General features: G+C 32.1%; 3 protein-coding genes across 3 annotated transcripts; 1 reads left to right on the forward strand and 2 right to left on the reverse strand.

Moving 5' to 3' along the window:
• Positions 1-4,409: 4,409 nt before the first annotated feature.
• On the reverse strand, positions 4,410-17,506 carry LOC126686834 (serine/threonine-protein kinase 1). Its single transcript, XM_050381095.2, has 18 exons — positions 16,638-17,506; positions 16,239-16,327; positions 16,037-16,144; positions 15,758-15,865; positions 15,347-15,437; positions 14,374-14,426; positions 13,413-13,475; positions 10,437-10,481; positions 9,810-9,845; positions 8,969-9,024; positions 8,765-8,846; positions 8,362-8,484; positions 8,156-8,270; positions 6,304-6,454; positions 5,730-5,952; positions 5,054-5,248; positions 4,876-4,961; positions 4,410-4,723 (listed from the first exon to the last, which is right to left on the reverse strand). Exons 1-18 carry the CDS (start codon positions 17,407-17,409, stop codon positions 4,624-4,626), a joined length of 2,496 nt encoding a protein of 831 aa, XP_050237052.1. The 5' UTR covers positions 17,410-17,506; the 3' UTR covers positions 4,410-4,623.
• Positions 17,507-20,886: 3,380 nt separating this feature from the next.
• Positions 20,887-23,209, forward strand: LOC126688356 (ubiquinone biosynthesis protein COQ4 homolog, mitochondrial-like). Its single transcript, XM_050383020.2, has 3 exons — positions 20,887-21,043; positions 21,216-21,411; positions 22,275-23,209. The coding sequence occupies exons 2-3, from the start codon at positions 21,226-21,228 to the stop codon at positions 22,791-22,793; spliced, it is 705 nt and encodes a 234-aa protein (XP_050238977.1). The 5' UTR covers positions 20,887-21,043; positions 21,216-21,225; the 3' UTR covers positions 22,794-23,209.
• Positions 23,210-23,427: 218 nt separating this feature from the next.
• On the reverse strand, positions 23,428-25,028 carry LOC126688357 (protein SPIRAL1-like 2). The gene is made up of 3 exons (XM_050383021.1): positions 24,912-25,028; positions 24,312-24,604; positions 23,428-23,691 (listed from the first exon to the last, which is right to left on the reverse strand). The coding sequence occupies exons 2-3, from the start codon at positions 24,570-24,572 to the stop codon at positions 23,611-23,613; spliced, it is 342 nt and encodes a 113-aa protein (XP_050238978.1). The 5' UTR covers positions 24,573-24,604; positions 24,912-25,028; the 3' UTR covers positions 23,428-23,610.
• Between the last annotated feature and the right edge of the window lie 447 nt (positions 25,029-25,475).

The raw sequence follows: 25,475 nt of genomic DNA on the forward strand, positions 1-25,475 counted from the left end.
AAACACCATAAATACACTATAAATACACCACAGATACAATATAACATAAATACACCATAAAAACGCTACAAATACAGCATAAATTAATTCGTTGCTAACAAAATATGTAGCATCAAAATAAAGAACAAATCTACGAAAAAAGAGAAAGACAAAATAATTATATGAATAATAAAAAAATTATAAACAAAAAAATAACAAATCTACAATAATTTAGTTAAAAAAATTTAAAAAAGTACAAAAATCTAAAAACAATATTGAGGAATCCATTTGAAGAAACGCGATGACGAAAAAATCAATAAGAGAATCGCGGCGATGAGAAATTCACCGAAAAAAGACGCGACAGCAAAAAAATAAATAAATCTTTTAAAATAATTTTATAATTGTTTTTCCGTTACTCAAATTAAAATAACGGATGTTTATATATTTTAAAATATCCAAAATAAATTTCGTTTTATAATTTATATCTATACAATCAAATATTTTGTGCTTGTGATTCAAAAACAAACATGCTTGTATTCTTCAGCCCGCATATAATTTTCAATAATGAAACCTTTTACAAAATTACAAGAGTCCGAGAATTTCCATTATGGCAATTGTTAATGGTCATGTTAAAAATATCCAAAAATAAAATGTTAAAATAAAAAAAGCTTATTTTAAATTGGACTATTTAAAAATCTACCTAAAGTAAAAAAGTGATAGAGCTGCATACCTCAATTAGAAAAAATTAATAAAATTACTTCATAATTTTAGCTTTTTTATTATTTTACTCTTTGTGTCTATATATTTATAAGTTTACTTTAATTATATGCCAGTTTCTTTCTCACATAATATGGCGCAATATGACACAACTTGACATAACCTTCTTTTTCTCTTTCTTTTTTTCTCTTTTTTTATTTTTTTTCCTTTTTCAATTCAACTTTTAAACCTGTAATTTTTATTTAATTTAATATTAATTTTACATCTGCTTTATTTTTTATTTTTTATATTAATAACAAATATACAAATTATTAATTATTAATATTTTTTTCTTAATAATTTATGTTAATTTGAGCTCGCAACTAATTAAAAATGATTATTTTTGTTTTTAATTTAAAAATATACAAAAAAAATTATCTGTAAAAAAAACAATTTTTTCATAATATTATCATAAAAGCAGCAGTGACATTATCATCTCGTTATCATAATATTTTTATAAAAAATTATTTTCCGTACGTTATCATACTATTATTATTAACTTTGTAATACTATTATCATAACCTATTTTTATAAAAAAATTATCATAACATTATCATAATATACTTTATCATAATAGTATCATAAAATATTATCATGATGTATTTTATCATAAATATATCGTAACATTTTATCATAACCTTATCATACTATTATCATACTATTATCATAACATTATCATAATATACTTTATCATTAACAATATCATAACATTATCATAACGTACTTTATCATAAGTATATCATAATCTTATCATACTATTCTCATAAACCTTTCCATACTATTATCATAATTGTATAATGTTATGATACTGATATAATAATGTTATGATACAGACATGCTAACGCTAGTAATACCGTTATGATAATCAAACACTTTTCTTGACAGAAAATCGTTTTTCTCTACAGTGTTATGATAATGATATGATAACGTCATAGTGATAATGATATGATAATCAGACGTTGATTTCTGCAGAAAATCGTTTTTAATGCAGATTTTCAAATCTTAAACTGAAAAAATTCAAGAACAATATTTTAAATCCGAGAGTTAAAATAAATCGTACTAATCACTACGAGTTAAGAAAAAAATCGATAAAATATGGAAGAACAACGAATCGACGGCGGAGCGAAGACGAAGCAAAGACGGAGTAACGGCAGATCGTTGAAGGAACGACGGCGACGTGATAAAGAAGAAAAAGATGAAGAAGAAGAAAAAGAAAAAATGGAGAGAGAGAGAGAGAGAAGTAAATCTGAGAAAAAAAAAAGAAATATACATAGTAAAATTAAGATACTTAGAGTACAATAAAAAATAAATATATTTATTATAACTAGTTTCGTATTACGTGCTATGCACGTGGCTCGTAACGTAACTCGTCAATGAACATATTAGTACATTTATTATAATTATATCAATTTTTTATTTATAATTAATATTAAATTAGTTAAGAATTTTTGTAAAAGTAAATATAATATATTGGGTATTAATTTTTTTTCCATACTGAATTTATTCTTCTTTTGTTTTTATAATAACCATAATTAAATATAATTAACTTAATTTTGTTAATAATATCTTTAAAAATAATTAGATATAAATTTAAATAATATTATATTGACCAAATACAGTATTTAAATTTTGTAGTTCAATCAAACTAAAAGATAGGTATTCCTACTAATTTGGAGACAATTTAGTTATTTTTTACATACTAAAAACTAAATTGGAGATAATTTAGTTACCTATTCTAACTAGGACTTTAATTACAATAGTGATTAATTAAATAACTAATTAGTTAATGACTATAAAATCTTTATTTAATAATAAACTGAAAAGGATTATTCAGTAAATTTGCTTGTCCCCCCCCCCCTCCGTGCTTTTATATATAAGGAATTTGCACAAAATACTCCTTTTTTTAACTTATTTGTTTTAAATACCTCAATTTCAAAAATTTATTTTTTTACTCTATTTTTCTATTATTTTTAATTGTACCTCAATTAGCAAAATAACTTATTTGTATTTTTACCCTCTTTCTTTTAAACACATGCATATCTCATTTTTTCTTTTTTTTTTCTCTCTCCTTTTTCTCTTTCCTCTTTCTCCTTTTGTTTTTTTCTTTTCTCTCTCCTTTTCTCTCTCCTTTTTCTCTTTCTTCCTTCTCATTTTTCCTTTTTCTCTCTCTTTTTTTTTTCCTCTTCTTCTTCTTCTTCTTCTTCTTCTTCTTCTTCTTCTTCTTCTTCTTTCCTCTGTAACTTTTTTTTTCTTCGTTTTTTTCGAATTTGCTTTTTCTATTTTCCACATTATACAAGAAAAAGAAATTTAAATAAAAAAGAGTTTAAGAGATAATATGATGCTGATAGATGAGAAAGTTCTTCTTCTTCTTCTCTTCTTCTTCTTCTTCTACTTTTTTCTTTCTATGTTGTTTTAAATTATTGTAGCATCGCGTTTTGGAATTTTTTACAACTTTTTTTGAAAAAATAGTAATGTGTTTTATTAATGATATTTTGATCTGGTTTTCAAATGTTTTAAATTAATTTTAGAAATCGTTTGCAACTGTTTTCTCGAAACTGTTTTATACTGTTCGAAACCTTTGTAAACGGTTTGAAACTGTTTTATACTGTTTGAAACTGTTATCTTTTAAACTGTTTGGAAGTATTTTTTAGAAACTGTTTTAGACTGCTTGAGATCTTTGGAAACAGTTTGCAATTGTTTTATACGGTTTAAAACTGTTATTTTTTTATGTAAACGGTTTGAAACTGTTTGATACTATTTGAAACTGTTATTTTATAAACTATTGGAAAGTATTTTTTAGAATCTGTTTTAGACAGTTCGAGACCTTTGTAAACGGTTTGAAATTGTTTTATATTGTTCGAAACTGTTTTTTGTAACTGTTATTTTTTAGACTGTTTAAAAGCATTTTTTAGAAACTGTTTTAGATTGTTTGAAACCTTTGTAAACGGTTTGAAACCGTAATTGAAACTGTATTTGAAACCGTAATTGAAATATAAGCGAATGAAACAGTTTGCAACTGTTATATAATTTTTATTACGTTTTAAACTATTTAAACATCTCGAAAATCTTTAAAACCTAATTAAACATACTAAAACTGTAAAATAATTCGATTGAACAATTCTATATCCTTTTTTTCACTGAATCCGCAGTTTTTATTGATCGTAATGTATGAATTTGAATAATGAAGCAGTAATTCGAAAATATCTGACAGAATATTGAAGAAGAAATAGTGAAATTTGAGAAAATTTGAGATCTGAAAACGAAAAGAAAAGATGAGATGAAAATTTTGAGGAGAAATAAGAAGTTTGTTATGATAAAAACATGTGGAGTAATTTTTAGGTATAAAAACAAATAGGATAGGGTATAAAAATAAATGGCTGACATGGGTAGGTATGTAAGTCAAATCCAAATTTTATGGTAGGTAATTGCTAATATTTTTCTTATTTAGATAATTCTCTAATTCTCTCTTTATATATAGTATAGATAAAAACAGCCTATAAAGTATAAAATTAAAAATGCTAAAAAAATAAAATATTTTCTTTATCTTTTCCCTGTTGAGGTATAATTTACTATTATTTTAGAAAATATATTTTACCTAATTTTCTTATTTAAATTTAAACTTGAACAAAGATGTACCACAGAATAAACTTCCACTATAAATTGGACGTGATCAATTTGGTTCAGATTTTCTTTCTCCGAGCAGCTAAACCATTGAAAATAACCCCTTAATTTATACAACTTACAACTTGCACAAAATTTTGAATACATATATACAGAGAAACAGTTAGCCAAACAATGAACTTTAGCTTTCAATCGTTAAACACTGAGATTACGAGTTGTAACCTCAATTTTCTAAAAAAATAAATCCTCTGTTAGCATTCCGACTACTTACAAGCGGAGGATAGTTCGAAGTGTATCTGAAAGGTTTTGAATGGTCTGTTGCTCTTGCGTTGCTTGCAACTCTTGGAGTGGCATCTCTTCATAACACCTGCAACCAACAACAGATTAGTTTTTCTTGTGTTACAAAACCATAAAACGACGACTCCGCTAAGAAAGAAATGATTTCTGAGAATTGGGAAAAAAATCATTTGGTCCACTTAAAAGTTCATTTAGAAATGAAAACATGCTATTGGATATTACGTTTTATGATAGGCCAAAGCCTGTGCCAGATTCAGTAACGTGGAGCTTGAAGTCAGTCTTTTGTAAACACTTGCAGGAAGCGGCATCTGCAGCACATCAGATCAATATATCAATAAACCATCAATATTTTCAGCATGAGCGTGCACTAATATATGCACATCAGGAGGACAAAGAGAACCTCGTTTTGTAACCGTCGGCCCTTTCTAGATGATCCATCCCCGCTAAAAAGCTCTTGAAGCACTTCCCCTGCTTCAATATTGTCCCGCTGCATACTTCCAATCACATTATCTGACAAGAGAGCAATAGGGGATATATCTGTTGCCTTCAAGAATGGAATAGGAACGGTGTTTCCAGCTGCATATATGGACCAAAGCTGCAAAACGCGGTAGAAAAAAGACATAGAAACTCATCAGTGGAACTGTGGGACCGTTATAAGAAAAGGCAAGTTGATAAAATTCCAAATAAGCAGCCACAATTTCCCCAAACAAGAGAAACAAAACTAAAGAAAAACTGTTTGGCTATATAACGACAAGCAGAATTTCCATTCTTCAAAATTAGAGTGTGCCTTTTCATGCATACAATTTAACTAAATCTAACTTCAAACTCCAATAGGAAGTGATCCAAAACTCCAATCAAATGTGAAGGGAATACCAAAATTAACAAGAAACTCCTAAGTTTGCTTAAAAGTTTATAAATACAGAACTCTAAAATGACCATGAATTTGAACTTTGAAGCTGAAAATGCTTGATTGCTAAGCAATTAATGAAACATTAGACAGTAAAAAATTGACCTTATCCATTCATCTATTATCTAGTGAACCAAAAACTTTAGAATAAAAAAAAAAAAAAAAAAACCTTGTCCTGTAGTGCGAAAGCCTTTTTGCTGACAGTTTCATTCTTCAAAGTGGAATTTCCCAGACCCCCAGTCCTTCCAACATCTGATTTAAGTGTGCTGCTCTTCTTTAGATTTTGAGAAGAAGAACCGGGTAGTGGAGGAAACGTCCGTATCGTCTGTAATGCAGGATGTGATTCTCCAATCAAAGTGTCGTTTGCGGCAACAACACTCGGCTTATCCACCCTAGCATAAATAACAAAAAAAAAATAAGTACATAAACATTTATAACTTCAATGAAAAGCAAGTGAGAACAAAAACAGTTGAATAACAAATAAATAAGCATTTGTAATTTTAACGGAAACCAAGAGAACACAAAAACGGTTCTTCTGAAGCACGGCCAACCTGGCTACCTGAATAGTAAAACAGTGCTCAAAATATTTTGAATCACTAGCTAATCCTATATGCTGAAAACATCCTCCAAAAACTTAAATATACCCATTAATGTAGATTTAATTGTTTCCATTTGTATTGCTTTTTAATCTAGGAAAGTTGCATGCATATACAAACATTAGTAGCAAATGGTGCATACAGTACCAGGAGTGGGTTGATTTGCCTTCTGTGCCACTAACTGAAGGCCTTTCATGATTTCCTAAATCCCGCATGGGCTCACTAGCACTATGAAAATCATTCTGGGAGGCTGAATCTGTCTCCTCTCCACCATGAATTATAACAGTTCCAAATTCCACTGTATAAAATCATAAGAGAGTGGGCAATTATATAGCAAAAATCATATCCTCGAAATAAAACTAATGAGTGGTCAGTGTAATTGGTAATCAGCCTGGCTTTGACAAAAAGTAAAACTCATAATTTCTGATAAACTACACAAACAAACCCCACGGTTTTCTATAAGTAACATAAATCTTTATTTTTCAATAACCAAATCACATTCTTTTACCCAGGTCATGATTCATCAATCATGAATTAAATACTCATGTACACAGTATACATAATAGATTTCAAGTGCTTAATATAGCTCGTACATAGCTGTGCTGGGAACATGTTATACAACATTAATTCACCATTAAACTCACAGGAATAGTTTCAGGTTTCAAGAAGCAATACTATTTAGATCAATGCTAAGTATATATGCATGTGACAGCATGCAAGAGAGCAAGCCCTCAAGATCTACCATAATATGGTGTTAAAAGCCACGGGGAAAGAGTAAACTTTTATGTTTTTTTTTTGTTATGTATTAGCTATTCAAATTATAGAACACTTTGGAACCCAATTCAGACGCAGCATGCCAAGTAAAAAGTGAAGTTCTATAACTATCAGGCACTCAGAATTCAATAGTTAGTTCCCCAAACATTAGAAACTTAGGTTGGTGAGCGAGGTTAGTACCTAAAATTTCATCATTATTACTATTTATTACCCTAAAAGCACACTAGGCAAGATCTTCCTTAATAAATAAAGCTATATGCAGTTAGAAGATGTCTCTCTTTTAGAATTTTATCACTGGCAGAAACAAAATTGAGCAAAAATAAAACAGCTGAGAGGGTTTACTATTTCTCTTTGACTAAATCCATCCCGAGACCCCTGTACTTTACCACTTTTGTTCAAGAAGCCCCTACCACAAAAATGTTCTGTCAGTCCCTCTACTCACCTAATTTTCAATTTTCATGCCCTTATTTGTTTTCTTCCACTCACTCTACTTACAAAAATGTTTTCTTCCATCCCCAATTAAGGGGATGAAAATCAAAAATTAGGTAAGTAGAGGGAATGGAAGAAAACAATTTTGCCTGAACAAAAGTGGTAAAGTACAGGGGTCTCATGATGGATTTTGCTTTTCTCTTTTCCCCATCAACCAAAAGAGAAAAAGACAACAAAAAAAAGTCAAATTTTAGAAGGGGCTTCAATGTTCATGGGCAGACTTCATCAGAGCAGAAAGCCAAATATTATTGAACATCACACACACCGGCTGAATAACTGAATTCAGCCCAAGTGGACCCCCCCCCCCCCTTCCTTCTTCCACTTCCCCTTTATATGTGGTAAAACCTGACCCAATTTATGCAAAAGAAGACCAACATTGAAAAACTAAATTCTAGCTGAAACTGTAATCTTATATTTTTCATCTTAAATGCATCTAACAGCAGCAAGGGGCTGGAATAAACACACCAGCGGCTGATAAACATATATTGCCGACTACCACTTATCTCCAGTTACCTATCTGAGCCTGCTAATTAAGGGCATATTTTTTTTTCAACAGAAGCTTTATACCGATATGTGGCCATATTACACATGCAATACAAAACCACTTCATACAAGGTTGCATATTAAGAATTAAGATATGCACACATGATGAAACTTATGCAATACACTGATTTTTCTCCTCCTTATAAGCTTCCATCAAAGACAAAAAAAATAAGACAGAAGCAGAAAATCATACCTTCTCCGGCTAAATTCTCACCACCTGCAGATTTAGGTATTTCATCTGCCATCTGAGGTCTCTTTGATGGAACAGTATCTCCATAATCCTCATTCAGTTTTGGGTACTCTGGCGACTGTTTCAAGTAGAAAATAGTTAACTAAATAAAGAGTTTGATGGAAGGAAACTGCAATCGCTGAATGCAGGGAGCTTCACCATGGACTTACTTCAGATTCTTCTGAAACAGCATTTTGTGCTTGCAAAGCCATTGAGGTCCTAATTTGCCTGGCCTTTTCTATCTTTGGCAACATCGATGAGGCTCCATACTTGCATTTTTCGATAAACTTGTGCTGAGTGTCCAATATAGAAAAACATAGAGTAAGGCGTGATAAAAAAAGAAAAACATCATTCTCCAATTTGACTATAAGAGAACCTCAAATCCAGGCTATTTCAAAGTACAAAAGTATTACAAGATAAAACTTGAATCAGTTCAAAAACATAGAAAAAACACAGGCTACCAATAATGAATTAAAGAGTAACGTCAAATGTAAAAGCCAATCAAGGACACATGATATAACTGTAATCAAAATGCACCATTTTCATTTTCACATCCATCACACTTTCCACTACCTTCAGCATCTCAGATGCAGTTGGACGTGAACGAGGTTCCTTTGTAAGGCATTTTGCAACAAAATCATGAAACACAAGAGACCTGAAAATAAAAAAAGAGCACATAAAACACTACAATGCATGTTGCTACAGCATAGAAATAGCATAGCTGACAAAAAGAAATGGCTATCAGAAGATCATGGGTACAAACAGCTTCAAACATACCATTTTTCTTTATCCTCAAGCATTGGAGCAGGCTCAATAGAAATCATGAACAAAACCTATGACAGAAAATATGTATTTGAGACAAATACAGGTAATGATGATACTGTTGACAAAAAAAAAGAAGATATGATATACGACTCATAAAGCAGAAAAGCTCATAACCCACACAACAGATGTAAATGAGAACAGAACGATAACCAGTAAGTTCACCAGTTGTATATTATTCAATTAAGGGAATTAGGACTGCTCCCAAAAACTTTTACAGTTTGACATGCTGCTTTGGTGAAAACATAGACTGAAACCATCAGATGCAGATCCAATATCATAAAATGTACAATCTTATTCTTAAACGAATGGAATAAATGAAATATCAGTTAGTTCAAATCTGGATCAATTTAAGAATTATTTCACTGCCTAAAAAACGCATATAATGACCCTACCAAACTATGGATCTTTTATTTTACATTCGGGAAACTAATTTTGCAAAAATTTTAAATCGCAAATGTGACCCATCTTTCTTACATAAATAAGTCTGGATCCAAGCATAAGGTTCTGACAAGAGTGAATTGACAAAACACATATATTAAGTACAAGTTATTTTTCGCATGTTAAAAATAAATCATTGTTTTGGATAAAAAAAGGCTGGAACAGAGATCTCAAACAACTTAAAAGTAGCTATTACATGTGGATATTTGAACCTTGCCAATCATAGTTCTCATAAGCAATCACTTATCACTAGTTTTGACAAATTGGAATCAAAATGTCAAAACTAAAAATCAAGTGTTTATATTATTGATGAAAAAAATATAACAGTCCAGCGATTTCAATACCATGCACTCACCCTCATAGGATGCACCGTTGATCTTGGAGGAAGCCCCTGGAAAAAAAGAAGTAAATTAACTAAGAGAAAGTTACATTGTGATGAATAATAGTAAATACACATGAACAACCCTTCTATAGTCAGAATATCAACCATCCAAATAAGAATGCCATGTATTTCTATTGTATGCCCTCAATCACGACTGTCACTTAGTTTTTGCCCTCAATCAAAATAGTTATTCCGTTTTTCGCCCTTACAAGTGTAAGGCTTAACAGCAATAACTGTAATTTTCACCAGCCAATAATACTGTATAATTCCTACGTTCTATATGATTTAAATCCCTGCCCCATGAACTTTACACTTTCCAACTCACTGCAGGTCCATTAAATTTAAATATAATTGACCGTTTTCAGTTTTTCCTTCATCAATTATTCTTTATTGTCAAGTGAATGTTAGCCGAGACCTCTGAACCCTGTTTTTTTATCAGTCATGCAGTTCTAGGAAAATGGTATGAGACTTGCATAAGAAATGAATTCAACTCAGGCAAAAACTTGCGTAAGGGACTGATATAATACTAAATAAACTTGATAATACGAACTACTGAAAATTAAAATGAAATTTTTGAGATTTTATGCAACAAAAATATACCTCGGCCATTTCAATTGCAGAAACCCCAAGAGCCCATACATCCACCTGAAAGAAAACATAGAAGATAATAAACTCCTGTTGTATTGGTGAAATGATAATGACAATTGGAATTCGAGAATAATGAAATCTTTACAAAAAAAAATCATACTATGCAAATAACCCAAATTTACAATTAATTTGATGCTTAAGTTTAGGGGGAAAATATTCAAATTCTAGTCAGAAGATATTCGTTCATCAGCAATATTAGGCCCAAGCAGGGTAGGCACATGCTGGAGACATTACTAAATATGCCTTGCGGTCCTTGGCACAGCCACTTGGTCAAAAGTTTTGGTATAAATTTTATATGAATATCAAAGGAGAAGTAACACACATACGCACACAAGTGAGAAAGAGAAAGAATTCATTAAAAACATATAAAATATCATGTATTTTATAATTAGATTTAGATCAGCCAAGGACTTTGAACCTACAAGGCTAAACCAAATGTCAAACCATCACTTCTTGACCATGTCAAACCATCACTTCTTGACCACCTAGCCCATGCCCCAACCCTAGCACCAACTGCATATTGGCCCTATTTGAGAGAAGTGTTCTCGCCTTTACTCTCTCTGTTAGTGATATGCACTAGGTCAATCATGTTTGACCATGTTTTGACTTTATCATTTTGTTATTTATTGATTGGCAGTTTTTATCATTTTATATTAATGATTAAAATACTTGAATGATTAATTCTTTCTAAGGTCATCAAGTATGTGACTTGATAGTACCCTTAGGTTTAATAAAAGAATTATATACCATCTATCCCTAGTCTTAATAGAACATTGAGACTAGTATGATGTTGACTGATGATTATGTTTTACTAATCATGTATATGAGATATTAAGTCAAATGATAGGTGCTATTTGAGAAATAAGGCACTGGATGACCCACTGTGAGAATACTACATAGATCACTGTCATAAGTAATTCTCATTACAGTTCTATTAGTATAATCCTTTGACCTTGAAATCATCATGGATTTCTACATAGCTATTTCATATTTTGATACAGTCTTACATTATCTTTAACAGGATAATGGAATAGATTGTCATTGGATATGAAAGTAACTATGTGAGAAATGTGAGTGACTGAGAAGGAATTTGTCCCTCATTTATTTGAGTAAGATATCTATGGGCCCCTTGAAGAAGATAGACTGAAGGAAATGCATGGCCATGCTAAATGAATTGATAAAGAGTTATCATTTTCAGTCTACTTAGAGTCAAGAAACTAATGATTGAATATTATAAGGATGACAGGACTATGCCTTATATTCAATCTGGATATCGAGAGACAAAGGTATTAAAATATTATTGTAAATGGTTAAATCGGATTGTCGATATTCGTATAACTTGCGTAGTCATAATGTCTTGCTAGAGGCTACTTATGACTTGTGGGCTGAAATAGGGATTTCGAGCCTACTGCCAACGTTATATGAACTTACAGGGTCGCACACTAAGAACAGGCCCAAAACAGTTATGGGTTGTACAAGCCCAATATATATATATGTATATATATATATAATTCGTAATATATATATATATATATATATATATATATATATATATTAATTTGAAATTTAAAAATAAGTGTTTTCCTTAATTTATTATTTTTGGAAGATAATAGTAACTAATATATATGGATGATTATCAAAAAGGGAGTTTTTGATAAACATAAACTTGTAGAATTGCAATGAGATTGAAATTCGAATTTGTCTCAAACCCTAGTGTTGTTGTATCACTATAAATACACATTAAGCAATTGGTTTGAGAATCACGAAATTCATTATTCACTAAATCACTAAAATTCGAAATTGCTTGTGAAGCAATAGTGCTAGCACACAAGCACTAGTTTTGGCTAAGGTCTGTTCGTGTGGATACTCGTAGAGGACGCGTTCTTTTGGAGGCGTTTCTGATCCGAGGCCAGATATCACCAAAGTGAACCTACCTCCTTCCTTCCTACATTGCTGTTGAATTCGACATACAAGTAAGTACTTATTCTGTTAATTCGAATTACATGGATCTTGATTTGGGTTTTTAGATAAATTTTAAAATTCCGCTGCGTTATGAACCTAGAAAACCCAACACTCTCAGCATGCCACAAGGTGTAGAATATCAACCCTGTTGTTACTTGTTAGGGTGTGACCTAGACAGATACCGAGTTACCAACCAACAGTTTTCTTTAAACCTTTCACCAATAAAATCCCTTCATGATGATCAATGCAAGGAGGGTGCCTTGTCCACATATGTGTCTTTTGTGGCATTCAAAGCATGCCATCAGATGCCAACCATGGGAAAAAAGCATTACTAACAACACATTGTTAATCAAAGTCACTAAAAGCACACAGTTGTCCTAAATGTATTCGCACCAGTGATTAAAGAACCAAACTGGAACGACTGGTTCAACCGGTTGTACCAACAACCGGTCAGCTATCCGATCCCACTAACCCAGAGAATTGGAAATTCGGTCTAACCGGGTTGGATCGTATTAAACTAGAAGAACTGAATTGGACTAGCAGCTGAACCAGTTGAGCCGGCAGTTGGGCCATAACCATAAAAGATATGTCCAATTTTTATTTTACTCAACCGGTTATGGTGGCCATACCGGTTCAGCCACCAGTTCCATTTTAAAAACACTGATTTGCCCCATCAAATTTTAACAGTATGCGCATGCATTGCATTGCAAAGCAATTTCAGCATATTTTCTTTCTGTAATCCATTAGCAATTACGCATTTACATTTGTCTAAACTTCAACGTAGAACTAATGATCCAAGGAGTACAGGTCTGTTTGGTGATTCCAATACTATTCTTAGGAATTACTCAAGGACCACAAACACCGGAAAAAAACTATGAAAATGATTTATTATTAAATCCTATTATTAATGAAAAACACAAGGATATGAAATAAGTCAAACAAATCCATGTAGACAAGATATGCTACCTTCCCATCATAACGGCTTTCCTGAATAACTTCTGGAGCCATCCAATGAGGAGTGCCAATGAACTGTCAAACATACAAAAAAAAAAATCTTCAAACAGGTACTTCAAAATAAAGCATGAATAGATTAGTACCAAAGAATAATAACCAAACATCTATAACAATTACTGTATGGTGAGTCAGGTAACATTAAAGCAGTGATCAGGAGATGCACTTTAGCAAAATATCAGAACAAGAATAGGAGTCATCAATAAACAAGCCATCAGGAAACAATTTGGCATCTAAATAAAGCAAAATGATGGCCATTGGGATAGAGGACATGAACAACACAAACACATCTTTGCAAGCATGATCAAGTAGCAGAGTTCAGCAAGTCGGTTTAAAGTTATGACATCTGTAAAAGACATTCATTGCACAGAATACTAATTAAATATAACAGTTGTGGATATGCAGGAACCGCTCAAATATAAGTGAGAAAGAAAATCCACCGCCTATCTATTTTACTCTTGTCCATTTTTTCATAATTCTGCTTAACTAAATGAATCAAACACCACTTATCTTTCCACAGCCTACTTGAGAGAATGTGAAATACAATTCAAAAATTTCATCACATCAACCTCAAATATATCTCCCTTTGCTTTTTTATATTTCTTTTATGCAGTCAGGTCCTACTCTTAAGATTAGAGTTGTACATTAGATATCCACTCTAGAGGTGCAATCCAAATACACAATATCATAACCGTGAAACACTAATTAATACTAAAAATAAAACAAAGTGGAACAACAAATGGCTGTCCATGCGAACACAAGTTAAAAAATTGCTTGACTTGAAAAAGAAAGACTGTTTTTCCAAGTATCATACTCTCTAAGGGCATTTCTGATATCTCAGAGCAATGAATCACCCAAAACAAATGTGAGATAAACTACACTACCAAGCTGCAAGCTAATTAGGCGATTAACATACCGTATTGCGCTTTGACATAGTCCTTGTAAGCTGTGCTGCAACCCCAAAATCACCTGCTCACAATGGGTCAAAGAAACAGAAAATTCCTAAATGAGTTCCAAGTAAACTTTCATTGTAAAAATCAAAATGCACAGTATAAGGTGACAGTTTAATGTTTTATCAAAATTTAACAAAAACAAGGTTAAAATTGGCAATTAACAGATAACAAATGGCGCTGCCCAAGAGCCAAACTGACCATGACAATCAAATATGAAACTGCAGATATACTGCAAGCTCTAGACAAGATTATATTCTACAAACCAAAGTCATGGGCCTCCTCACCAACATGTGAACCACCCAAACAAATAATATCTTTGAGGATGAACATCTGGGTTCATCCTCTTTGAGGATGAAGAAGGGACAAAAATATAAAAATGCATACAAGAAATTGTCTCACGTAAATGCCAATACTATTAATTTTTTCTGCGCAGCGTCAATAAACAAAGCAAAAGTTAGGCTTAATCTACGATCTGCCATTAAGAATGCAGTCCTAAAAATTAGTTTGGGCTGGACAAAATTAACCTGATTTACCATCATCAAATACTAACTTTAGATAAAAAACAATTGTCAGATCAGAAGATCAGCAACAAAAGTAAACTTTCTTTCTTTCTCCCTAAACTTTATTTTTGTAAACAAACAAATAATAATTAAAAAACATAGTATTACGCATAGCTGTTACTTCTACTTATCTCATGTAAATCAAGACCTGGGTAACCAAGATCATACACAGAGAATAAATTGGAGAAACAATATTTAGCAAATGCAATGAGCAAAGTAAAGCTTTGGCATTTAAGGTTTTGAAGTGTGGTATACCTGACTACATAATCTGATGCGGAAGTATAATTCAAACAGTACAATCATTTGCTTTTTTTTTCTGATGAATTAAATTGACAAGGATTATGTACTGTTCAGTTTAAAATGAAAAGAAACTCACCCAATTTGACCTCCCCTTGTTCAGTTAATAAAATATTACCACCTTTAATATCTCTATGGACCTTGAAAATTGAATGCAAATAGGCAAGGCCCTACAAACAAAATTAACATAATTAATTCCAGAACTTGAGTTAGCTTAGAGAAAAAAATATTTCAACCTCCAATTCATGAGCCCATGCACAAACATTTATACAATCTGATAGCTCTTAAAAAGGCGTCCATACAAATGAAAGCTAAAAGTAGTTGTTTGACTACTTCTAGAAATGCAATATGTTAAAGTATACAGATAGACTAAAGTAGGGCATCCTTCGTGAAACCATGGCTAAAGACAAACTTATACCCATTCCTAGAGTTGTTTCCTATTTAAACTCTGAACAGTTTTCTTCTTTCAGATAGATAAAGACAATGATACCTTCAGTGCTTCTCTACATATATATGCTATTTGATACTCCTCCAAAGATTCTTCGGCAACATTCATCAAGTCAGCGACACTACCACCACCACAATACTCCATAATTATCTGCACAGATCAACAAAGTACACTTCCTAAATCCAGATATAAAAAATGTGCAACAGTACATGATTAAAAATATAAATGAATAAAATTCCCATTAAAAAAAGTATCCAATGGAGTGAAAAATCAGCTGAAATTACATTGTTTAGCAGAAGATTAGTATAAATGAGCATGTACCCATAGAAAGTCTTCACCTTGATAGCTTCCCAAATATCTAACAACATTTGGATGATTACATTGTTGCAACATCTCAATTTCACCTCGGATTTCTTCATACCCCTCTTCCTACATACAACCGGCGTCACAAATCAATTGCATTATGCAAATCAAGACATATAGTTTAAATGATGATTATACATAAACAACAAAGCATGCTCACCCCTTCAGTTAATGATATAACTTTAATAGCAACAAGCTCTGAAGTGCGTAAATCCCTAGCCTTATAAACAGCCCCATAAGATCCCTTCCCTGAAACCACAAAAGACAATCTATGAGAAATTTTGACGGAAATGCCATATCATACCATATCTTTGAATTTGAAACCGCATTAAGAACCATAAGCTAAAATTGTTACTTAACACTGTAATACCAAACAGAATGAGATACCACAACTACATTCCACTATAAACAAATGTCACAAGATATCCAGCCCTGATTTCTTAGATTTTACCAATTTAGCATAATTATTCATCTCCTTGCCTCAGAGTGTGCAACTAACTGAATGCATAACACCATATCATGAACAATAATAAGCTTGAAAATAAACAGAGCTGGTTACCTAGTTCATTAAGCAATTCATACTTAGTAGTAGGATCTTCTTTAGTAAGACTATCCGGAATCGAACTAGACGACATTTTACTATGCTGCTGTTGTAACCTAACCTCCTCTCCTCCCCGAAACGATGAAGCCAATCCGGTTCCTCCTCCTTTCCTCTGCTTCCCAAACCCTAAGTCTCCAATCGCCTGCATACTAGCAACCGCTCTTCCCATCGTAGATCCAGACTCCACCGGTCTACCTGTCTTCTTAACCACCGTCCCGGACTTCACCACAAATGTACCGAAGCCTTCCCCTTCCTCGTCCTCATCTTCATCACCCTCACTATCGCCATTAAAATTACCAAAATTACTATTATAATTAGGTTTTCTCGAAGCTGTTGATGAAAATGACGATGATGATGGCGTCGGTGGCCGGCTCCGTACGGTTTTCTTGACTATCATAGTTCCGAAATCTGCATCTTCTTCGACGTCGTCGTCTAGAGGATCTCCGCCTCCGAAGTCTTTGGGAAGGCGTTTAAGTAGTGGAGGAAGGAAATCCTCGTCTTCCTCTTCGTCGTCGTATTGGCGGTTTTTGTCGTCGTTCTGGTATCCTCCTCCTTTGTAGAGCATGGTTGCGTAGATATCGTTGGTGTTGGTGTTGGTGTTGGTGGTGTCATCGGGTTTGGATTCGGGTTCCCGGTTTGAATCGTGAACTATGAACGTGGAGAAAATGTCTGATTTCGGGGAGCTTTTATTGCCGCGAAGAGTCCGGCGGCCCGACGGCGGGTACTCCATTTTCTAAAGTGAAATGGACACTCACTTTGCGACGGTTTTCAGTGGAAGTGCAACATCTTCCTCATCGGCTCTAGATTTCCCGGGCTCGTAGTCGTACGTAATTAATCCTATTTTATTTTTGGAAAAAGGGTCAAATAAGCCATACATGTTTGGTCTGAGGAGCATATTCGCCCTTAATATTAAAACACACTTAACATTTAAAAAACAGCTCAAATTGAATTTGAGCATCAAAATACTCCGCTCGATAATACCGTAAGTCTAGTTGTTTATCTATAGTTTAAGAAAAAGAGAAAATTAGGATAGATACTCTATTTTTAAAAATAATTTGATTTCCTACCTCAATAAGGAAAAGATATAAAAAATACCTCACAATTTTAATGTTTTTATTTTTTTACTCTAAAACATATTTATATTATAATTATACCTACTATTTATTATTTTTTTACTCCAAGTATATTTTTCCTACTCCTATCATGTTACAGTTGGCTTTTTTTTATTTTTGTCTTTCCTTTTCTCTCTCCTCTCTCCTCATCCTTTTATTCTTCTTCTTCTTCTTCTTCTTATTCTCTGGTTCTTTTTTCTTCTTTTTTATTTCTTCTTTCTTTCTTTATTTTTTTCTTTACTCTACCGCCGTCCTTCATCGCTCCGCCGCCGTTCTTTCATTGCTCCTCCGCCGTTCTTTCATTGCTCCGCCGTTTTTTATATTTAATTTTGGAAATTTTTTCTCAACTCGTGGTTGATTAATACGATTTATTTTAATTTTCAGATCTAAAAGAATTACTCTTGAATTTTCTCATTTTTAGATCTAAACATTTGCATTAAAAACAATTTTATACACAAAAAATGATTTTCTGCAAAAAAAAAAACAGATTCTGATTATCATATGAGTATCATCACTGCATTATCATGTAAGTATCATAACATTGCAGAAAAAATTGATTTTTTTTTTAAAAACAACCTCTGATTATCATGTTATTATCAATATATTATCATTTCGTTATCATAACACTGCAGGAAAAAAACCCTCTGGTTATCATGTTATTATCATATAACACTGCAGTATGATAACTAGATGATAATGAAATATGATAAGATTATGATAATTGGATGATAATGTACGTGAAAATATAATTATAAAAAGATTCATGATACCAGTGATAACCAGATGATAATTAAATAATAAAGTAATGGTAATAGTATGATAATATGATACCTATATAGAAAAAAATGCATAAAAATTATGATAACGAGATGATAATGTGAAGATAGAGTAGTATGATAATTGGATGATAATGTACGTGAAAATATAATTACAAAAAGATTCATGATACCAGTGATAACCAGATGATAATTAAATAATAAAGTTGTGATAATAGTATGATAATATGATAATATAGTGATAATAACATGATTATCATGTTATTATCACTATATTATCATTTTGTTATCATAACACTGCATGAAAAAAACAACATCTGATTATCATGTTATTATCGTAATATTATCATATAACACTGCAGTATGATAACTAGATTATAATGAAATACGATAATTGGATGATAATGTACGTGAAAATATAATTACTAAAAGATTCATGATACCAGTGATAACCAGATGATAATTAAATAATAAAGTTATGATAATAGTATGATAATATGATACCTATATGGAAAACAATGCATAAAAAATATGATAACGAGATGATAATATGAAGATAGAGTAGTATGATAAGGTTCTTATTGATAATAAAATGATAATGGTATGATAATATGATACCTATATAAAAACAAATTACAGAAAAATTATGATAACGAGATGATAATAATCTGCTACATACGATACTAATAATGACATGATAATAAAATGACAATGCAATATGATATATTGATAATTATATGATAAGGTGAAACTGTGATAATCATATGATAATATAATATTGTGATAATCACATGATAATATGATTTTGTCTAATATTATCCAGCAGTATCATCACATTATCATATAATAATCTGTTACATACGATACTGATAATAATATGATAATAAGATGACAATACGATAGGATACACTGATAATTACATGCTAAGATGAAACTGTGATAATCATATGATAAAGTGATACAGTGATAATCATATGATAATGTGATACTGTGATTTTTTATTTAATTCAAATAATTTTTGAATATGCTATTAATATAATAAAATATTTAAATAGTAATATATATTTATAAATTATAAAATATTTGATAATACTGAAATAAATGAAAAGAAAATGTTTTATTTATTGGTAATTTATAATAGCAAATTTGTTAATTTAAAGTATGAAGAAATAAAAAATATCTAATTTAAAAAAGTTTGAAACAAGTTTGAAACAAGTAAACAAAATAAAAGTTTGAAAAAAAGAAAGAAAGAGACGTCAGGTATGAAAAGAGAGAGAGAAAGAAAGAGAAAGAAAAAAGAGAGAAAAGGAGAGAGAGTGTGTCAGAGAAGCCTATAATAAAGGCAGAGTAAAATTCTAATAAGTTAGACATGGAGAGTAAAAATATCAAAGTGGCCAAATCATGGTGTATTTTTGTTGACTTTTCCGTGTTGAGGTAGAAATTCAAATTATTTTCTTTTTTTAGGTAAATCCATAAATCTCTCTAAGAAAAAATGTCCGTGCCCCTTTAATAGACTTATGTTGTGAAGAGAATTCTATTAAAAAAATTAAAAGATAATTTGTACATTAAATATTTGATTTAAAATAGTTATTTTATTATACTTTTATCTATAAATTAATAAAATTATAGCACTTAATATCAATTAAATAATTTATTTAATAATTTTTTATTATTTTTATTTTTCTACTCAACCAATCTAATCTAAAAAAAATGGGTGGCCTAAAGAGGAAGATAGTAACCGCTAACATCTGACCGATGTAGCAGCACAACCTTTCAACTCTCAAGAGGGACTACACTCAAAAATGGTACGCACAGAGCATCGTGTTTTCTTTGTTTTTGAAAGGGAAGGGAAAACCACGGAAAAAAGACCCCCCAATTTAAAGACTCTGACTAAATCAGAGATTAATTTAGGATTTAATAAAGCACGTGCCATTTCCCACCCCACACCCGCAACATGTGTAACCAAGTGCTCGACATTACAGTTATATTTAGACTAAATCTATTTAGAGGTCTTTATATTTTAAATTTTTTCGGAGGTTCTGAAGCGTCGATTTTATATTACTTGGTCCTTCTATTTATTTATTTTTTAATTTTTATGTTCTTTTTTGTGATTGGAGAAAAAAATTATAAAAGGGACCGGAAAAAACTAAAATATGATCTGAAAGTCGAAAAATAGATAAGTTGAGGAATTAAATAATACAAAATTAAAATATAAGGATCTACAAAATAAAAAATTTACAAACATAGCAGTATTTAGATAGGTTTTTAGCCTTATATTTACAGCAAATCAAGGTTTAACTATCTATGTGGGACATTTATAGGGACATGTCACCTTCAGTTAACAGTTTGAGTTATTGTTATCAAACACTCGCGATTCCTCTTCAGCTGGTTTCTGGTTCAAGAGTTCAACGTCAGCTGACTCGCCATCTTCACTCATTGACACAAACTCACACAACTATTGATCGAGACCCACCAAGTAATTCCTCTTCTTTTTTTTCTCCATTTGTAATTTTTTTCCAGCATGATAACCATTCTTTTTTTAATCATTATTTTCATATTATTCTTTGTTTATTTAGGTTTGTAATTCACAATTTTATTTTTCTCATGTGTGAATTATAATTTAGGTTTTGTTATTTTTTGTTGATTAGATAAGTTGAAATGATAGAGGGTGGTGCAAGAATCAGGCTGAGCAGGTGGCAACAGGCAGCAGTTGCGCTGGGTTCAGCGGTGGGTGCATTGGTAGACCCGAGAAGAGCTGATTTAATTGCAGCTCTTGGTGAAACCACCGGCAAACCTGCTTTTGAAAGGGTTCTTCAGAGAATGAAGAATAGCCCAGAAGGCAGAGTTAGTTTCTTTCTCCATGTCTCTTCACTTTTATCAAATTTTGTTACTGGTTACATTTGAATGATAGATGCACAAGACAACATTTCCTAGGATTCAAATCAAAAAAATGTAATCACTAAATATAACGGTATATACGTATTTTCGTTATTTATGGCTGAAGTTATTTATTTAACATAAAAGAAGCTTTAAGTTGATGAAATCATCACTACTAGTTATTAAGGAAGTAGTATTGTATTTCTTCATAGGTATGAACGAAATTCATAATTTTCATATGATGTTGTCAATCTCTGGCTCTCATAAAAGCTTCCCATGCATATTAATCCTCTCATTGCTATTTTGCTTTATGTTACAAATTGTTCCTGCAAATTCATATTTGTTCTAGAGCTTTGTTCCACGATCAATAAATTAGTATTATGCAAACTTCTTGAGGTGATGTGAATGAAAACTCCTCATCCTTTCTAGAGCGCTCTTGTATCTAGCGGTTTATAACAATACAATGCTATGTGAATCTCTTGAGTAATCGTTCGAACAGGTGATAAGCAATGGGCCGTCATCATTGAAGACTGCAGGCTATTGCATGCCATCTCTAGGAAAGATTGATCTGATGAAGCACCTAGATAGCTGGACTGGATACCTTGTTTTGATCATATACTGGCATGCTTGTTTAATTATCCAGATGTTCTTTATAATATATGAAGGGTTTATATGGAAGAGAAATCTTTGTGTCCAATGCTTCTAAAATTAGAAACCAATTTTCCTCGGAAGAAATAAGTATATGATTGGCTGTAGGCATCTATGAAAGCAAATCTTTTATGACACTCATGTTGCAATTGGTAAAACAGCTAAATTTCTCTATATGGCAGGCATTACTTTTGGAGAGACCACGTGTAATATCGGCAAATGTAGGGCATGCGTGGGATTTGCCACCAAACACATTTGGTGCTGCCTATGCTAGATTCATGGGATCCAGGAACTTTTCTCCTGATGACCGTCCGCCAGTGCGTTTCATGGACACAGATGAATTGGCATATGTAGCCATGCGGGCTCGTGAGGTGCATGATTTCTGGCACACCCTATTCGACCTGCCCACCAACCTAATCGGAGAGTCAGCACTGAAGGTGATAGAATTCGAGCAAATGTATCTTCCAATGTGCATAATGTCGGTCGTGGGCGGCACAGCAAGATTCAATGAGAAGCAGAGAAGACTGTTCTTGCAGCATTACCTTCCATGGGCAGGCCGAGCTGGAATGCAGTGCACGGATCTCATGTGTGTATATTACGAGAAGCACTTTCATGAAGATCTAGATGAAGTCCGCAGGAAATGGGGTATCTCTCCTGCCCCTGTTGCTCCTAAACAAAATGCACACATCACAGATATCTAAAAGTTGAGCTAAGCTGAAAGATATAATCTAGAAGACCCTAACATTGTGGTCTGGGGAACCACATAAACGATCGGAACATGGTCAACACAACTGCAGTCTTATAATGAGCCTCCTAGTCAATGCTTGCTCAGAGTCTGATTTTTATTGAAGTGGTGTTGAAAGTCTATCTAATTCTTCTAATGTTATTTCATTTATTTGGTTTTAGCACTGCCAGGATTTTAGCATTAGCATTGCAACCAGTGAGATTTTGTTTACTCGTTCTCCTGAACCATGTATAGTTTTATTTAAGGAAGCTACATAGCTGTTTTTTTTTTTCATTTGATGCTCCAGTCACCCGTTGATACGAGTTCTTTATTTCAATGTTTAGTTCCTGTATTTAAACATAATTCTAAAACTCTATATTTATTGTTTTATTATTTTCTGTTTGAACATTTTTATTTTCATACTAGTTGATAATATCTTGCTTTTTTTTATGACCGGAATCTTTTAAATGTTTTGGCAACTATGTTTACAAGTGCAGTGCCTTCACGCATTCCTGCTATTTCTTATGCTATCGGCATGTGATCTGAATTCTAAGTTATTATTAGCTGTATATAAGGGAATCTCTGGCAAATGTACAATCTGTGCAACCATGTTGGGAGACAAATATAAAATCCATTGATATTTAATTGAATAATCCAAACAGCAGCACCACCTATATATTACATCACATCATCCTTCAACTTTTCTTTGATGATAACAGAGATGAGAGCATTGCTTCATCCAAAATAAGAATCAAAAAAAGGGCACATCCAACATGAAGAGGTTCAGGTATATCTCAGTTACTACCGCCACCAAAAAGGTATCCCAGAGAAGATCCCCCACCGGGTGCAGCATGGACTTTGGTTGAAGGTCGATCCTGAACCAGATAAACAAAATTTCTTATTTTACTATTCAATAACAAAAAACAAGACATTAATTTTGTGTGCAAACTAATTAAAATCACGCGGTGCATAAAAATTTCAGCATATGTGTTTGCAAAATCTGTCATGCAACGTCTAAAGCACGAACGTAAAACGTATGCCATTAGGGCATTGCATCTAAGCTTAGAACTTCTATTGGAGAATCACTACAGAAGGGTTTCAATTTTGAAGACAGATTAATGCCTTTTGATGCTGCATTCATCAAGGGATACTAAACCTAAGAAATGTCTACTACTAACCATTATGGAAATCTAACTTAAATTTTCCCTCTTTATAGGAAATTAAAAAGTGCATACTGCAATGATTCCAAACCATATAGCCACTAAGACACATCAGGATCAACAAATATTCTGCACGTAAATTAGAATTCGCAATCATTCCAAGAAAACAAGAGAATCTCGACAGAAATTCAATTTAGCAGGTTGCTTCATTGAAAAGAGAAACGAGAGTTCATATTTCTCAGAGATTTAAAACAGTTGATAAACTAAGGCAAACTCTAAAATAATTTGAAAATTTCAAAAACGAGAAATTACACATCTATTATTCGAGAGCATACCGTGAGAAAGTTTCCAGTGTTCTGGCCATCAGCACGCATATAGTTGTTTGAAGAAGTGCTATTAAGACCAGCAGGAATCTGTTTGATGACCTCTCCTGGTTCAGGAGCAGCAGCAGGTTTCGACGGAGGCACAATGTTTACAACTGGGGCATCAATTGGAGCAGGTTGCGCGTCGTTGCTGGAAGCTTTTGGAGCCTCTCCACTCCCAAACAAATAGCCCAATGAACTTTGCCCTCCTCCGCTGCTAACTCCACGACCCATGATATGAAATTTCTCAAACAGAAATTAAAACCCTATCTCAAAGAAAGACAGTGAATTTAACTCATCAGTAACATGAACAGAAATATTTGAAAAATGAGCAGAAATTTTACTTGAAGCATTATACAAATGGCCAAAATAATGCAATCACTAACAGTAACTTAAATTGATAAGATTATTTAAAATTAAGCTAATACGAGCATGGATCCAATCTAATAAAAGAAACCCTAACACCAAATTCAAATCTACAAACCATGGAAAATTCCTCAATTTTCCAAAAGCCAAAAACTAAGAACAGATCTTACAAATAAACGAAATTGGATAGGAATAAAAGTAAAATACCTCAATGAAACGGTGATTGAAAAATGAGATCTGCAAATGGAAGAGGAGAGTAAGCAGTAGGAACTGAGCTTGCACTCTCTGATAGCGTTATATACACGTTTTTGGATTTTTATTCTCTATTTCAAATTAATATTTTATTTTTCAAATATTAACTGGAAATAAAAATATTTATATTCAACGGATATTATTATTTTTGAACAGCCAAGCATTTGCTCATTTTGGCAAGTAGGTTTTGCATTTTTTACATTTATTCCGGGTAAAATGTGCTGGCAGTGGCATATATAATCTCAGAGCAAGACATAATTGAAATAACATCCGAATAAAATTTGAAAATGAATATATACATTCTAATAATATATTTTTTATACATAAATTTTTATTTTCTAATTAAAAGCATTCACAATATGGTATTAAAATAGAATGTCTATTTTATGACTTAACATTTAATTTTTAAATATCACTCCAATGCTATGTTAGGTGTTAATTTTGATATCCAATATAACAAACAAAAGTAATTAATATTATTATTTAATAATAATTTTATTATTATTTTAACTTTTTCTT

This window comes from Mercurialis annua, linkage group LG6, assembly GCF_937616625.2.
Source record: "Mercurialis annua linkage group LG6, ddMerAnnu1.2, whole genome shotgun sequence".
NCBI lineage: Eukaryota > Viridiplantae > Streptophyta > Magnoliopsida > Malpighiales > Euphorbiaceae > Mercurialis > Mercurialis annua.

Bases quoted from the DNA above. Each gene is read 5' to 3' on its own strand.
- LOC126688357 (XM_050383021.1), bottom strand. From the start codon at position 24,572: ATGGGTCGTGGAGTTAGCAGCGGAGGAGGGCAAAGTTCATTGGGCTAT. The intron at 23,692-24,311 runs GTATGCTCTCGA...TATCTGGTTCAG, and splicing joins ACACTGGAAACTTTCTCACG to GATCGACCTTCAACCAAAGT.
- LOC126686834 (XM_050381095.2), bottom strand. From the start codon at position 17,409: ATGGAGTACCCGCCGTCGGGCCGCCGGACTCTTCGCGGCAATAAAAGC. The intron at 16,145-16,238 runs GTGAGCATGCTT...GGTTGTATGTAG, and splicing joins TTATATCATTAACTGAAGGG to GAAGAGGGGTATGAAGAAAT. The intron at 8,485-8,764 runs GTAGTGGAAAGT...TTGGACACTCAG, and splicing joins CTGCATCTGAGATGCTGAAG to CACAAGTTTATCGAAAAATG.
- LOC126688356 (XM_050383020.2), top strand. From the start codon at position 21,226: ATGATAGAGGGTGGTGCAAGAATCAGGCTGAGCAGGTGGCAACAGGCA. The intron at 21,412-22,274 runs GTTAGTTTCTTT...TCTATATGGCAG, and splicing joins AGAATAGCCCAGAAGGCAGA to GCATTACTTTTGGAGAGACC.